The sequence below is a fragment of the Sycon ciliatum genome, chromosome 1 (assembly GCF_964019385.1).
Source record: "Sycon ciliatum chromosome 1, ocSycCili1.1, whole genome shotgun sequence".
Classification (NCBI taxonomy): domain Eukaryota; kingdom Metazoa; phylum Porifera; class Calcarea; order Leucosolenida; family Sycettidae; genus Sycon; species Sycon ciliatum.
In genome coordinates, this window is record NC_088643.1 from 40,983,501 (window position 1) to 40,997,049 (window position 13,549).

General features: G+C 49.2%; 1 protein-coding gene across 2 annotated transcripts; it reads right to left on the reverse strand.

The window, feature by feature from the left end:
* Positions 1 to 3,808: 3,808 nt before the first annotated feature.
* On the reverse strand, positions 3,809 to 12,424 carry LOC135826052 (nascent polypeptide-associated complex subunit alpha, muscle-specific form-like). 2 transcript variants are annotated; one of them, XM_065338700.1, is made up of 5 exons: positions 10,052 to 12,424; positions 8,844 to 9,278; positions 8,190 to 8,801; positions 6,261 to 6,893; positions 3,809 to 4,973 (listed from the first exon to the last, which is right to left on the reverse strand). In XM_065338700.1, the coding sequence occupies exons 1-5, from the start codon at positions 11,778 to 11,780 to the stop codon at positions 4,735 to 4,737; spliced, it is 3,648 nt and encodes a 1,215-aa protein (XP_065194772.1). In that variant the 5' UTR covers positions 11,781 to 12,424; the 3' UTR covers positions 3,809 to 4,734. The 2 variants fall into 2 exon arrangements, with proteins under 2 accessions (XP_065194772.1, XP_065194766.1); XM_065338694.1 differs by having other exon boundaries at positions 8,190 to 9,278.
* Positions 12,425 to 13,549: the final 1,125 nt, after the last annotated feature.

Below are 13,549 nucleotides of genomic sequence, written 5' to 3' on the forward strand. Positions count from 1 at the left end.
GACTTCTTGACCTTACCCTGCTGTTGCGAACATTCTGCTTTTGCTGTCACTGCTGCTGCTGTTGTTCCTTTTTCAGGGAGCAAGTAATCATAGATAGTCATCAGGCCATTGCCATATGAACTGAGCTGAGCCCTTCAAGGATTTGTTTAATTTCCTCCCGGAAACTTTGTAGCATGTTGCGTGACCATTTCTAAAGGTCACTTGCAATTGGGCCATCAGCACTCTATACACAGCTTGTAGATATCATTGAGGTACGCCTTGCTCTGTAGCGACATGCTGGCATATATTTTATCCTTTATTTTAGCTCTATCTCTGCTGGTCAGAGGTGTGATACGCTCCTTAGTTTCCCAAGCTGTAGCACTCTCCACTTGTGAGCAAGGAGCAGTTATTGGGATTCGGCATTTCTTAGGATCATTCGGGACATGTGTTCTTTATCTTGGTGTCATACCTATTAAGTTTTTATTATGGCAATACCGGAACACGGAGGCATCCCACATTCAAATAAATAATAAACAAAATTCACGGTTTTCGGTAAGACTCAGTTAGACTAAGTTTTCCGCATTCGTAGGAATGCCGCCACCCTCCAGTATCAAGGTGCAGATGCAGCTCCTAAACTGTGACGGTGGGAGGTGAGTAGATCAGACCCACCACCAAGTAGTCAAAGGCCAAAATTCCTTTCGCTGTGTCCACGTTTCCCTCATAGCAGGCTACGAGTTTCCAATTAACTGTGGGTCACAGCGCGGCTGGAAAGCTCATTTCGCTTGTTAGCAGGACTTGAACCCGGTACCCTCTGTTTCTCAATCAGGTAGGCATAGACTGATAGTGGGGTGGTCTCTAAGACCATCCCACATTCTCTGTAGCGCGTGAGAGCAAGAGTCCGTTGTCTTGATAAGAGTACATACTACGTAGTCCATACCTGTACCTCACTGTGCAAGTCACACATGCAGTGCAGCTGCTGTCCCCACAGAATTTCTTATGATGCAATGCTCCTCGCGCAAGTGATGTTTGATGTTTGTACTGGGTGTAAACGCACCACGCATGTTTCCTTGCACTAGTTTGTACTTGAAGTACAGTATCATTATGGGGTTTTGTTTGCCACTGCTCCAGATACGGCTGATATGATCATTAGTATACTCTTTGCATCGTAACAAAAAATGGCTTCAACTTCAAAATTCTGTCAGGACCAGGGAGCCCTACACATACAATGTATGTAGGTAGGTATGTGTTAGGCATCCTGGTCGGGACAGCAATCACAGCACTGATACCATGGGTACTTGTAGGTGAGTTGCACAGTGCTGTGGGCTATGTACTCTTCGTACTACATACATGTACTACTGTCTGATGGCCCATGCAGACCATAAAGAGATGCCAAAGAGATAGCCATGAAGAGGCAGTGAATTGGAGTACCCAAATATGGATGGAATGTGTATTTTTTTTAGGTACAAACTACAATGTCATAATACTACCAGGGAGTTCTACACAACTCCCTAGCCCTGGTAGTGCCAAGAGTAATTTAGCTACTACAAATTTATTTCTCTGGTACTACCAAGAGCATGTGTACTCTATAAACTCCCGGCCAGGGGAGCTTAGTATTTTTCAAAACGAAGTGTCTGATTGAAATCAACATTTTGTTGGACTGCGTTTTACCTACAGAAAGGGTGGGGGTGGAAAATACTAAAACTTTTCGTTTCGCAAAAACAGTCGGTAATCCCGGACAGCCCCTTAGATTTACCCTTGCAGTTGTTGGTACATTGTACTGCTGTAGTGTCTGTACTAGTGTACGGCAATGTAGAGTCAATTCCCGATGGCATCACCTGGATAGAGCATAGGCAAGAGTCCATAACCCAAGAGTATGCAACTGTGATGATGGGTGCATGCGTGGCGCGCTGCCTTCATTACGTAACTTGCCTTCATCACGCTCTGAAAGCATGCATTCAAACTCTCAATTTCTCGCACGAGCCCATCCGTTTTTGCTCGATTCGTTCCAGTACCTACACAATCTCTGAATTCTGGCGCGTGAACTCCAGTTCCGTACGAAAGTTCATTTCAAACTAGAGGGAAAGTGCGGTGTTTGATTTTCCGCAGTGCGCGGACTGCAGCTGAATGATGTAATGAAGGCAGCGCGCCGCGCGGTTGGCCCATAGAAAAGAGATCACGGTTGCATACTCTTGGGTTATGGACTCTTGGCATAGGTAGTAGCAAGAGTAGATAAACAAGAGTGTGCAACTCCGGATGGATTGGCCCACGGCGGAATTTTTTGTTGACGTAATCTTTTCGACGACGCACGCGCTGCGAGCCTTTTGGAGAGTTTTCCCTCGTGCACTTGGCTGGGCTTTACACTACAAGGTCGGTGCCCAGCACGTGCTCTCACACTGCTCTGCGGCAAAGCCGCGTTTCTCTGAAAAAAGGTGACGTAAACAAAAAATTCCGCCGTGGGCGCGGGGTATCTGCAGATTGTGCAGGAGAGATCCGGAGTTGCACACTCTTGTTTATCTACTCTTGGTAGTAGCAAGAGTAGATAAACAAGAGTGTGCAACTCCGGATCTCTCCTGCACAATCTGCAGATACCGCGCGCCCACGGCGGAATTTTTTGTTTACGTCACCTTTTTTCAGAGAAACGCGGCTTTGCCGCAGAGCAGTGTGAGAGCACGTGCTGGGCACCGACCTTGTAGTGTAAAGCCCAGCCAAGTGCACGAGGGAAAACTCTCCAAAAGGCTCGCAGCGCGTGCGTCGTCGAAAAGATTACGTCAACAAAAAATTCCGCCGTGGGCCAATCCATCCGGAGTTGCACACTCTTGTTTATCTACTCTTGGTAGTAGCCATTACCGAGAGATGCTACAAAATTACACCGTGACTACAACTACAGTCCATTCAGAAAAAAATGAACTTCTAGCTTTTGGCCATAAATGGGTCAAACGTTGAGTTTTTTTAGAATTTTTTTCTGCAATCCCATATGGAATCCTCTTCCAATTATGTTTCTGAAGTTTTTTTGTCCAAAAAGCAAGCCATAGCAAGAATAGGATTTCGGCCAGGTTTTGCCCCAAAAGAACTGAATTGGGAAAAACCATCAAAATCCAGGCCGTTTGACCCCGCCTGCAACAGTGCATTCTGTGGTTCGAACCCCAGTTCAGGCACCCTTTTTGGACCCTTTTCAAATTTCAAAGTTCGCAGCACTGCACTGTGTACGATGAAATCACGAAAAATCGCCAAATACGGGAGCTCGCCAGAGCCAGGACCCATTTTTTTATGAATGGACTGTACAATGAAGAATGAACAATTGGCATCGTGTGCTGCCTCTAACCTACCCACATGTAGTAACTGTTACCTGAGCACGTCTGTTTACATACAGAGAGCATGGTTGGTGAAGAAACTGCACGCGGCGTGCTAATAGCCAACTTGCCCTGGCAAATCAATCGAGACGGTCATATCTGACGGTATTTCACCACACAGCACATGTTACACACGGAAAGTTGGCACATGTTATACGCTGTTGCCTGCATGGCGAGTGCTTGGCGCTAAACCAGAACAGTGGTTGCCCCCACTACCATAATAAGTTCTCCCTTCATTATAATTTAAGCACAGTTTAGCGCGTATTGGCTTATGATTTCTTTTTCTTCTGTTTGTATTTAGCGCTTGACCGGTTATTATTTTCCTTCTCTTTATTTTGCGCTACATATTATTATTTTTCTGGTAATAATCGCATAGTTCAAAAGTCCAAAAAAATAAATAAACGTCAAAAAAAAACTACCATAATAAGTACACAATCAGTCAAGTACATAAACCAGTTTACACAGCCACATTAGTAGGAGCTTTTCATGTTCTTTTTCTTAAACTTTTAAATGTTTTATCTAAACCGGTAGTAATCATGGCAGAAGAGAATAGAGGATGACTGAATAAAGTAACCTCAGCCATGATCAACGGATGGATTGTGAAGCGACAGATGAAAAAAAGTTGTCACCGAGGAGCAAGGAGGAAACAATGCTATCATAAAATAGGGGGAAATTTAAAGCATGAATTTTGTACGTTTACTAGTAATATCTTTGTCCTGTCCCAGAGGGATTGAAATAGTAATACAAAGAGTTTAAAAAAATTGACGCAAATCCGGCCAACAGAATCTAGGAAGACTGATCGGTACATCTGCAACCAAACGAGCAGATAGGACCAGAATCATCGCATCTTGAATGTGCCCAACATGTTCCAAGTCTTTTCGACAAGAAGCATTAAGGAGAAAGCAGAATTTTAAGTGTTCTAAATGGGGTAATAGCTGCTGCTTGGTCAGACTATATTTGATGAATTACAGGTTTTGAAAATTGTGACAACTAAAAACAGAGGGGATAAAAAAACTAAACTATTTCCTATAGTGATTATAAAGTTCAAAAGAAAGGAATTATTTCCTTCCGGCCACACTCACATGTAAATACACAGATCTATACATGAGTAAGAAATATGACAGAGCAATCAAAGTGATTTACTAGCTTGACAAGCGTAGCTGACTTGACTTGCAGCCATCAGGCCTCCGCCTCGCATTGATCCACCAGAAGAACGTGTAGGCGTTGAAGGTGCTGGAACTGGTTGGGGCTAGGACCGTGCACTTTAACCACTTGCGTTATCAGCAATTGCATCCATCAAGTTACCGCCACTAAAGGGAGCTGGCTTCTTGGCAGGTGCAGCCTTCACCTTGGTTATGCCACCTGGCCCAGGTGGTGGAGGCGGAGGTGGCGGGCCACCAGCCGCTCAAGGGGCAGGTGGCGGTGGAGGGGGTCCACCACCTGATGCAGGTGGTGGCGGAGGCGGCGGTGGGGGTCCACCACCAGCTGCAGGTGGTGGCGGAGGTGGCGGTGGCCCTCCTCCTGCTGCAGGTGGCGGCGGGGGCGGTGGCGGCCCCCCAGCTGCTGCTGGTGCAGGTGGTGCAGGGGTGGGTGCAGGTGCTGCCTTTGGGGCACTTGCCACAGGTGAAGTGCTCTCTTGTGCTGCTGTGAGGGACAATCAATCAAAGAACACATTGCTCGTGAGTACCAATAAACCTAATAATTATAATAATATTCGCGGGATCCGCGTTGGCATCGCTTGAATGTTCAGAAACACACACACTAGCCCTCGCATCCGCAGCCCACCACTATGCCTGCTCACCTTAGTGGCGAATGCAGACCTCACAAGTGAGTCAGGGGGAGAGGAGGTTAGTCTCTCAACCAATCGGGCGTGTAACAGCCCATAACCCTGTAAACTGCATCCTTGTTATTCTCACTCCGAGCTGTGAGTACCCAGTTGACCGTGGGTGTCGGCGCAGTTCAACACGCGTAAAAAGTATTTTTACATGCTCCCTGCTACCAGTGTGGGTCTTGAACTCGGGACCTCATGATTCGCAGGCAGGCCTGCAAACCAATCGGCCATATGCGTTGGTCCAGTACCAATAACATGCTGTGGAATATTATCATCTAGAGACGGTTGCGTACATGTACAAGCATATCTTCCAGTTATGTACTGCAACCAAGTTATGGCTTCGGTCCCAAGAGACCCCTCCCCATTTACGAATCAGTATTGGGCTCAAGAGTGCAGTACAACAGCGGCCCCGGATCTCATTACATCTCACAACATGATTCCACACTACTAAGGTATTATTAAACAGCGAGGCAATACAAAAAAAGAACAACACACCATGTCAGGATAGCACCTAGAAGCTGTGCGAGTGGGTCCCACAGTACAGTATAGGAATTAATATTTGCTGGAGAAACCTTTCGTTGTAAAGCGATTTGGGATATTCCATTTTGAAGTGTGTTTTAACCCATTCGGCGCTAAAGACGTATATATACGTCATTGAAAATGACCCCTAGGCGATGGGGACATATGTGTCTTTTTCAATGCCAAATAAGGAGTGCAGAGCCTGGGTGCCTTGACCTGTAGCCTTAAATGGGTTAACTAATAGGGCTTGAAAGTGATTACGCCAACCAACTTGCTGTAACACTTTTTTTTGTTACAAATATCAAAACACTTTTATACTTCGAACTCAGAAGTAGCGACAAACTCGGCCATTTGGAAATAATTTGACCTGTCCACCTCTCCATACTGCGCTCTTGGCCCATAATTCTGCTATTCATTCGTTATCCAAGAACGAATTTCCTCGCTATAGAGTATGGTGTTGTGAATGTGGGCCAAGAGCGCAGTGTGGAGAGAGGTGGACAGTTCAAACTAAAATTCTATGCTATTAAAACTGCGCGGGTACATGCTGGATAAAAGCAAAAAGCTGCTCTGCATGTACTTACGTCCATTGCTTGCTGCTCTTCTCTTTGCAGATGCGGCAATAGCGTCCATTAAACTTCCTGGCTTTCCTCCGCTACTTCCACCACTGCTGCGTGTTGGTGCAGGCTTCGGCGCTGGTTTGATATCTTCAGGAAGCTCTTCACCTGACTTTTCTGCACGTCTGCGAGCTGATGCTGCTATTGCATCCATCAAACTGCCACCACCCTTGCTGGGAGCAGGCTTCTTTGCCGCTGGTGCAGCTGCTGCTTTTTTCTTTGGCAATCCCCCAGCACCAGGTGGTGGTGGAGGGGGAGGTGGACCACCAGCCGCTCCAAGTGGTGGTGGCGGTGGAGGTGGACCTCCACCGGCTGCAGGTGGTGGTGGTGGAGGAGGAGGGCCTCCTCCTGCCGCAGGTGGTGGTGGTGGAGGAGGAGGGCCTCCACTGGCTGCAGGAGGCGGTGGTGGTGGAGGTGGGCCGCCACCTGTTGCAGGAGGTGGTGGTGGTGGTGGAGGCGGACCTCCTCCTGTTGCAGGTGCTGGAGGGGGCGGCGGAGGACCACCAGTTGCAGATGGTGGAGGCGGAGGGCCTTTTGCTGCCACTGGTGCCGGCGGAGGTGGTTTAGATGCTGACGATGACGACGATGCCTCTTCTGGAGCTAGTAAAGAAGACAGCAGCAACAACAGTAGGAACAACAATAATCAATGCAATGGAAATGTATATCTGATGTAGTAGAAGAGCATGGCACACTACAGATCACTATGAAACTATAATTGTAATGTTGTGTTGGGGAGACCACAACGCCCATCGCTACATTCGTTCTTGGCTACTACTGTGCAACGCATGTCGTGCATGTACAGTGGATCCTCGCTAAACAAACTGCCTCGCCAATCCGACAACGCTTGCTCGGTTCCGAATTTTCCTACATAGTCATTTCAGAAATCAGATCACCTGGGAAAATCAGACCACTCTGCCCGGTCTGAAAGGTGGTCGGAAGTCTAAGGTTCGAATATTCTTGAAGTACATGATCAGTTGTCTGATGATTGCCTAGCGGCATGAAACTCAGAGTTACAACCAACCTGAACGTCCTCCGCTGAGTCTGCTATGTGCGAAGTACATGTACATGTATTTAGCAGTGCGGAGTAGGACAGACTGCCGGTATTACCAAGAGTACATAAACCAGAGTGTGCAACTCAGAGTGGTTCCTGTGCGAGCGTAATCCGTGCAGTACGTCATTTCTGACGGCATGGTAAGTCACGGGTACGGTGAAAAGTTGCGTAACCAGTTACAGTGGGTGGTGCAGGTCACTGAGTTTGTCCTGATTTCGTTTTTTTATACGGATAGCCTGGTGAATTTACTTGCCAGCGGGTGGATGCAGCGTACGCAGTCACACGAAAACACCGAAATCCTAAAACAGGACGTCTAAAATCATGCAAACTTGGCTGATTTCCGGGCTGTGAAACACGAAAATTAAACTATTGGAGCTGTATGCAAGCCGCGGCTTGGCTGACCTCATCAGGGTGACGCAGTGCATGAACTGCGCTGTTTCAGATCTGATATGCACAGTTGCACACTCTGGTTTATGTACTCTTGGTATTACGGTAATTCAAAAAAAGAGAGAAGAGAAAAGAATACCCAGTATGCTGTGGAAACAGCTGATATTGTAAAATGGCTAATTTTAGCGCCGGTGAGATTTTACCGATTTTAGCGAAAGGAGAGTTTTCGGTAAAGTTGCGAATCCAAAAATTTGCATGTACAGTACAGAACTACTTGTCATAGTCACCTTTTGTTGAACTCTGAAACTTGGATAGCTAAAATATTTCATCATGAGTTGGCACCGATTCAGAAAACGCTAAAATAATTACCTGCTATAAAAAAAAAAGCCGTTCTACAGCACTAGTATACCTCAGTACTACATGCTGGATAAAAGCAAAGCTGCTCTGCATGTACTTACGTCCATTGCTTGCTGCTCTTCTCTTTGCAGATGCGGCAATAGCGTCCATTAAACTTCCTGGCTTTCCTCCGCTACTTCCACCACTGCTGCGTGTTGGTGCAGGCTTCGGCGCTGGTTTGATATCTTCAGGAAGCTCTTCACCTGACTTTTCTGCACGTCTGCGAGCTGATGCTGCTATTGCATCCATCAAACTGCCACCACCCTTGCTGGGAGCAGGCTTCTTTGCCGCTGGTGCAGCTGCTGCTTTTTTCTTTGGCAATCCCCCAGCACCAGGTGGTGGTGGAGGGGGTGGCGGACCACCCGCTGCTCCAGGTGGTGGTGGCGGTGGAGGTGGACCTCCACCTGCTGCAGGTGGTGGTGGCGGTGGAGGTGGACCTCCACCGGCTGCAGGTGATGGTGGTGGAGGAGGAGGGCCTCCTCCTGCCGCAGGTGGTGGCGGGGGTGCTGGAGGACCACCAGTTGCAGGTGGTGGCGGGGGTGCTGGAGGACCACCAGTTGCAGGTGGTGGAGGAGGGGCTGGAGGACCACCTGTTGCAGGTGGTGGAGGAGGGGCTGGAGGACCACCTGTTGCAGGTGGTGGAGGAGGGGCCGGAGGACCACCTGTTGCAGGTGGTGGAGGAGGGGCTGGAGGACCACCTGTTGCAGGTGGTGGAGGAGGGGCCAGAGGACCACCTGTTGCCGGTGGTGGAGGAGGGGCCGGAGGACCACCTGTTGCAGGTGGTGGTGGAGGGGCTGGTGGACCACCCGCTGCAGGTGGTGGAGGAGGGGCCGGAGGACCACCTGTTGCAGGTGGTGGAGGAGGGGCCGGAGGACCGCCCGTTGCAGGTGGTGGAGGAGGGGCTGGAGGACCACCTGTTGCCGGTGGTGGAGGAGGGGCTGGAGGACTACCTGTTGCAGGTGGTGGAGGAGGGGCTGGAGGACCACCTGTTGCGGGTGGTGGAGGCGGTGCTGGAGGACCACCCGCTGTGGCTGTTGATTGCGCAGCACTGGCTTTCACGGGTGAATTCGCCGGGGAATCAACAGGGGTCTGTTTTGTAGGGGCAGAGGATTTGTTGACAGCTGAGTATGCATGTGTGGCAGATGCAAATTCTGAGTGGAAGAGCACATAGACACGCAGAAGAAAGGAAAGATGACAATGTATGAGAGTATGAACTGCACAATCGTCGATGTTGCCAGCACAGTACTCATATGAAGCCATCACCCTTTAACAGCACAAACACAGGCCCAACACATTACTATACGACCGCCCCAAGATCAAGTGGAACACAAGAGCAGATGCCATTGACCACCGCTATACAAAGCAGTGCATGGCCCTTGACCAGAAGAGCCAACTAAAACTAGACAATGGGAAATGTACAAGAAGTGGGCAGAGCCATTTGGTATAAAAGCATAATCAAGAGTGTGCAACCTTGATTTTGAGCTACGATGGGTTCATCCACGGCGGATTCTTTTCGATGGGCCATTCTTTGGCAGAAGTATGATCAAGTGTGTATGGCTTCTCACGCTTGTTTTGTAGATATGGTGCCACTTCATCGGGTTCAGGACACATGGATCTACCATTCATTGTTGTGCCTCATTTAGCGTAGCTGTGATGCACATGTACTTTGATCTCCAGCTACTCACAATGGCATCAGTGAGTCCCATGCATGGCCACGTAAGACTGTCGCCGTAAAACAATTCTGCCGTGGGCTGGGGGATCGTCGGGTTGCATACTCTTGGCTATGTGCTCTTGATATTATCAAGGGTCTGTAACCAAGAGTGCGCAACTGAGAATGTGGTCAATGCGCGGCATGCCCCTTTCACTACACAACTTTCTAAAATTTCTGAAATTTGAGTACATATCAGGGTTTTGTTGTACTTACCCGGAATTGCTTCTGGAACAACAGGAGAGGCTGCTGTGGCAGACGATGATGAGGTTGCAGGGGAGCTAGCTCCAACATTAATTGACTCTGAAGATGGGCTGTTCTTGGAGGCTAAGCTGGTGCGGCGGTCAACCGAATATGACGAACACACGGCGTCACTAGGGCGACGTCCTGAAGGTACTGGAGGTGGCACGACTCCTGGCTGTATACCATTACACTCCATCGCCTCTTCGTCGACAGTCATAGGCCGGATATCGGCCATCTGAGCAGCGCTGGAGTGGCGACGTGCATCAGCAAGTGATGAGCTTTTCGGCATACAAACTGACATAGACCGTGGTACTGCCACGGTGGGAATGCTAATAGTACTAGGCTCCCAAACGAGTGGTTCTACCGTCACAGTGGATGGTGCTGAATCGATTGACTGCAAGCGCAATGCACTGAGCACGCGCTGCGAGGCTGCTGGTAGACCGTTGTCATCGACCATAGTCTCATGTCCAGCTGCATCACTCAACGCCAGTGTATTGCGCCATTCAGAGATTAGAGGGCGACCTGCGTCTGGCTTTGATTCCAAGTTGTCCTTGGCAGTTGTTATCAGTTTTGCCAGGGAGTCCGGATCAGCACCATAAGTTACCATGCAGGATATCTTTTGAAGCACTTGACTTTGGAACATGACATGATCTCCAGGTGGCATCTGAATGTCCAGAAGCGTTTGCGTCAGAACCTGCGGAACTACTTTCCCCAGGCTTGACATCAGTGTCAACAGGGCACGGAATTCAGCTGCAGGCCGCAAGCCACCAAAGAAGAACCGCGGCAAAGCCTTGGACGGCAGGTAAGAACGCACGATTTCCTCCCAAACTTCATCGGTTAGTGCTTCACATGACGATGGCTCGTCATTTTCTTCGTCAGAATCTCCCCAGCCATCGACGGAGACCACGCGGCCCACGCCGCCACTGGAATCCAACGCTAAAACACGCAATAGCTGAACGCCGTAGTTGCACGCAAAGCGTGCACTCAGGCGTGAGCCACGCACGTGCAGCAGCACAGCTTCGTTGACGTTGCCGGACACTGCCGCAACCTCAGCCGCCGACATCTCCACTTCCATGCGGTGCATGGTGTTGTTGATGCGCCGGATCCAAGTCAGCCTCATCATTTCAGTTGCCCGGGCACCGGCTTGTATCATTAGCTTTAGTACAGCCATAGCACCTTTCCACGCAGCTAAATGCAGTGGCATGATGTTGTGGGTCATCATACAGCCCTCACACTCTTTGACATCAACAAGCTCTGTGTCATTGCTTGTGTTGATTGGAAATCCCATTTCCAACAGCACAGCCATCATCTCAGGAACTCCAAACGCTGCAGCATGATGTAGAAGAGTGTAACCATCTGCGTCAGGTGTACACAAAACACTTAGGCCTCTAGCTGCAGCCCGCCGCAGACCAGGGATGTCCTTCTTCACCAACGTGTCAAATAAGACACTGAAGCCTCGCGACTTTGGATGGACAGACTTCTGGAATGCCGCCACATATGGACGGACGTTCTTCGTCCTGTCGCCTTTCCATTTCACACCTTCACCTGGGCGCTCTTTCTCCGAAGATGGTTCTGCAGCTGGCACGCTAGGCAGGTCTCTACTATCGGTTACTGAATCTTTTGTTCCTGTCTTACGAAAGCTTCTTCGAATGGATCCGCGGATACCAGGCCTCTTCCGTAGTTCTGCTTCTGCGTTCAACATCTTGAGCACTCAATTCTCATCTTGAGACAAGAGATTTTGATCATGAACACCGGAAAGTGGGAGGTAGTGAATAAAATCTATGAAAGTATTAGTCATAAACCACAAACTGCATGCTGTCAAAACAACAAGTCTTGTTCAGCAAAGCACAAATTCGGACGGCCAAGAAACCACCAAGCGAACAAATGCCAACGGTTTCAAGTAGTTCGTGGAGAGGAGCTTGCACTGACTGTACTGTACACTCAAGTTTAGTGCAGCATGTGGCTTGGCTTTGTCAGGCCGCAGAAACACGGACCGCAGACACAGGATCCGAGTAGTAAAGCACCGGTATTTTCCTACTCCGCGCCAGAGCTGGGCCAGCTTGACTGACCTGTACGCACTGGTACGTGGTGGTATGCAGTACTACCCTTGTACTCAGTTGTAGTACTGTATGTGAAGACCATGCCACCGTATACAGCTACGTTGACAAAAGAGTAGGTCTACGCCATGTACATTCGCTGCAATGCCATGCAAGGATCAATGCAGAACTTGGGGCCATGAAAACCAGCCGCTAGCTGGTGTAAGTACCTGGAAGCACACACGCACCACATACACACACGCGCGCACACACACATGCGTGCACGCACATACACACACACACATGCGCATACACACACACACACACACACACACACACACACACACACACACACACACACACACACACACACACACACACACACACACACACACACACACACACACACACACACACACACACACACACACACACACACACACACACACACACACACACACACACACACACACACACACACACACACACACACACACACACACACACACACACACACACACACACACACACACACACACACACACACACACACACACACACACACACACACACACACACACACACACACACACACACACACACACACACACACACACACACACACACACACACACACACACACACACACACACACACACACACACACACACACACACACACACACACACACACACACACACACACACACACACACACACACACACACACACACACACACACACACACACACACACACACACACACACACACACACACACACACACACACACACACACACACACACACACACACACACACACACACACACACACACACACACACACACACACACACACACACACACACACACACACACACACACACACACACACACACACACACACACACACACACACACACACACACACACACACACACACACACACACACACACACACACACACACACACACACACACACACACACACACACACACACACACACACACACACACACACACACACACACACACACACACACACACACACACACACACACACACACACACACACACACACACACACACACACACACACACACACACACACACACACACACACACACACACACACACACACACACACACACACACACACACACACACACACACACACACACACACACACACACACACACACACACACACACACACACACACACACACACACACACACACACACACACACACACACACACACACACACACACACACACACACACACACACACACACACACACACACACACACACACACACACACACACACACACACACACACACACACACACACACACACACACACACACACACACACACACACACACACACACACACACACACACACACACACACACACACACACACACACACACAC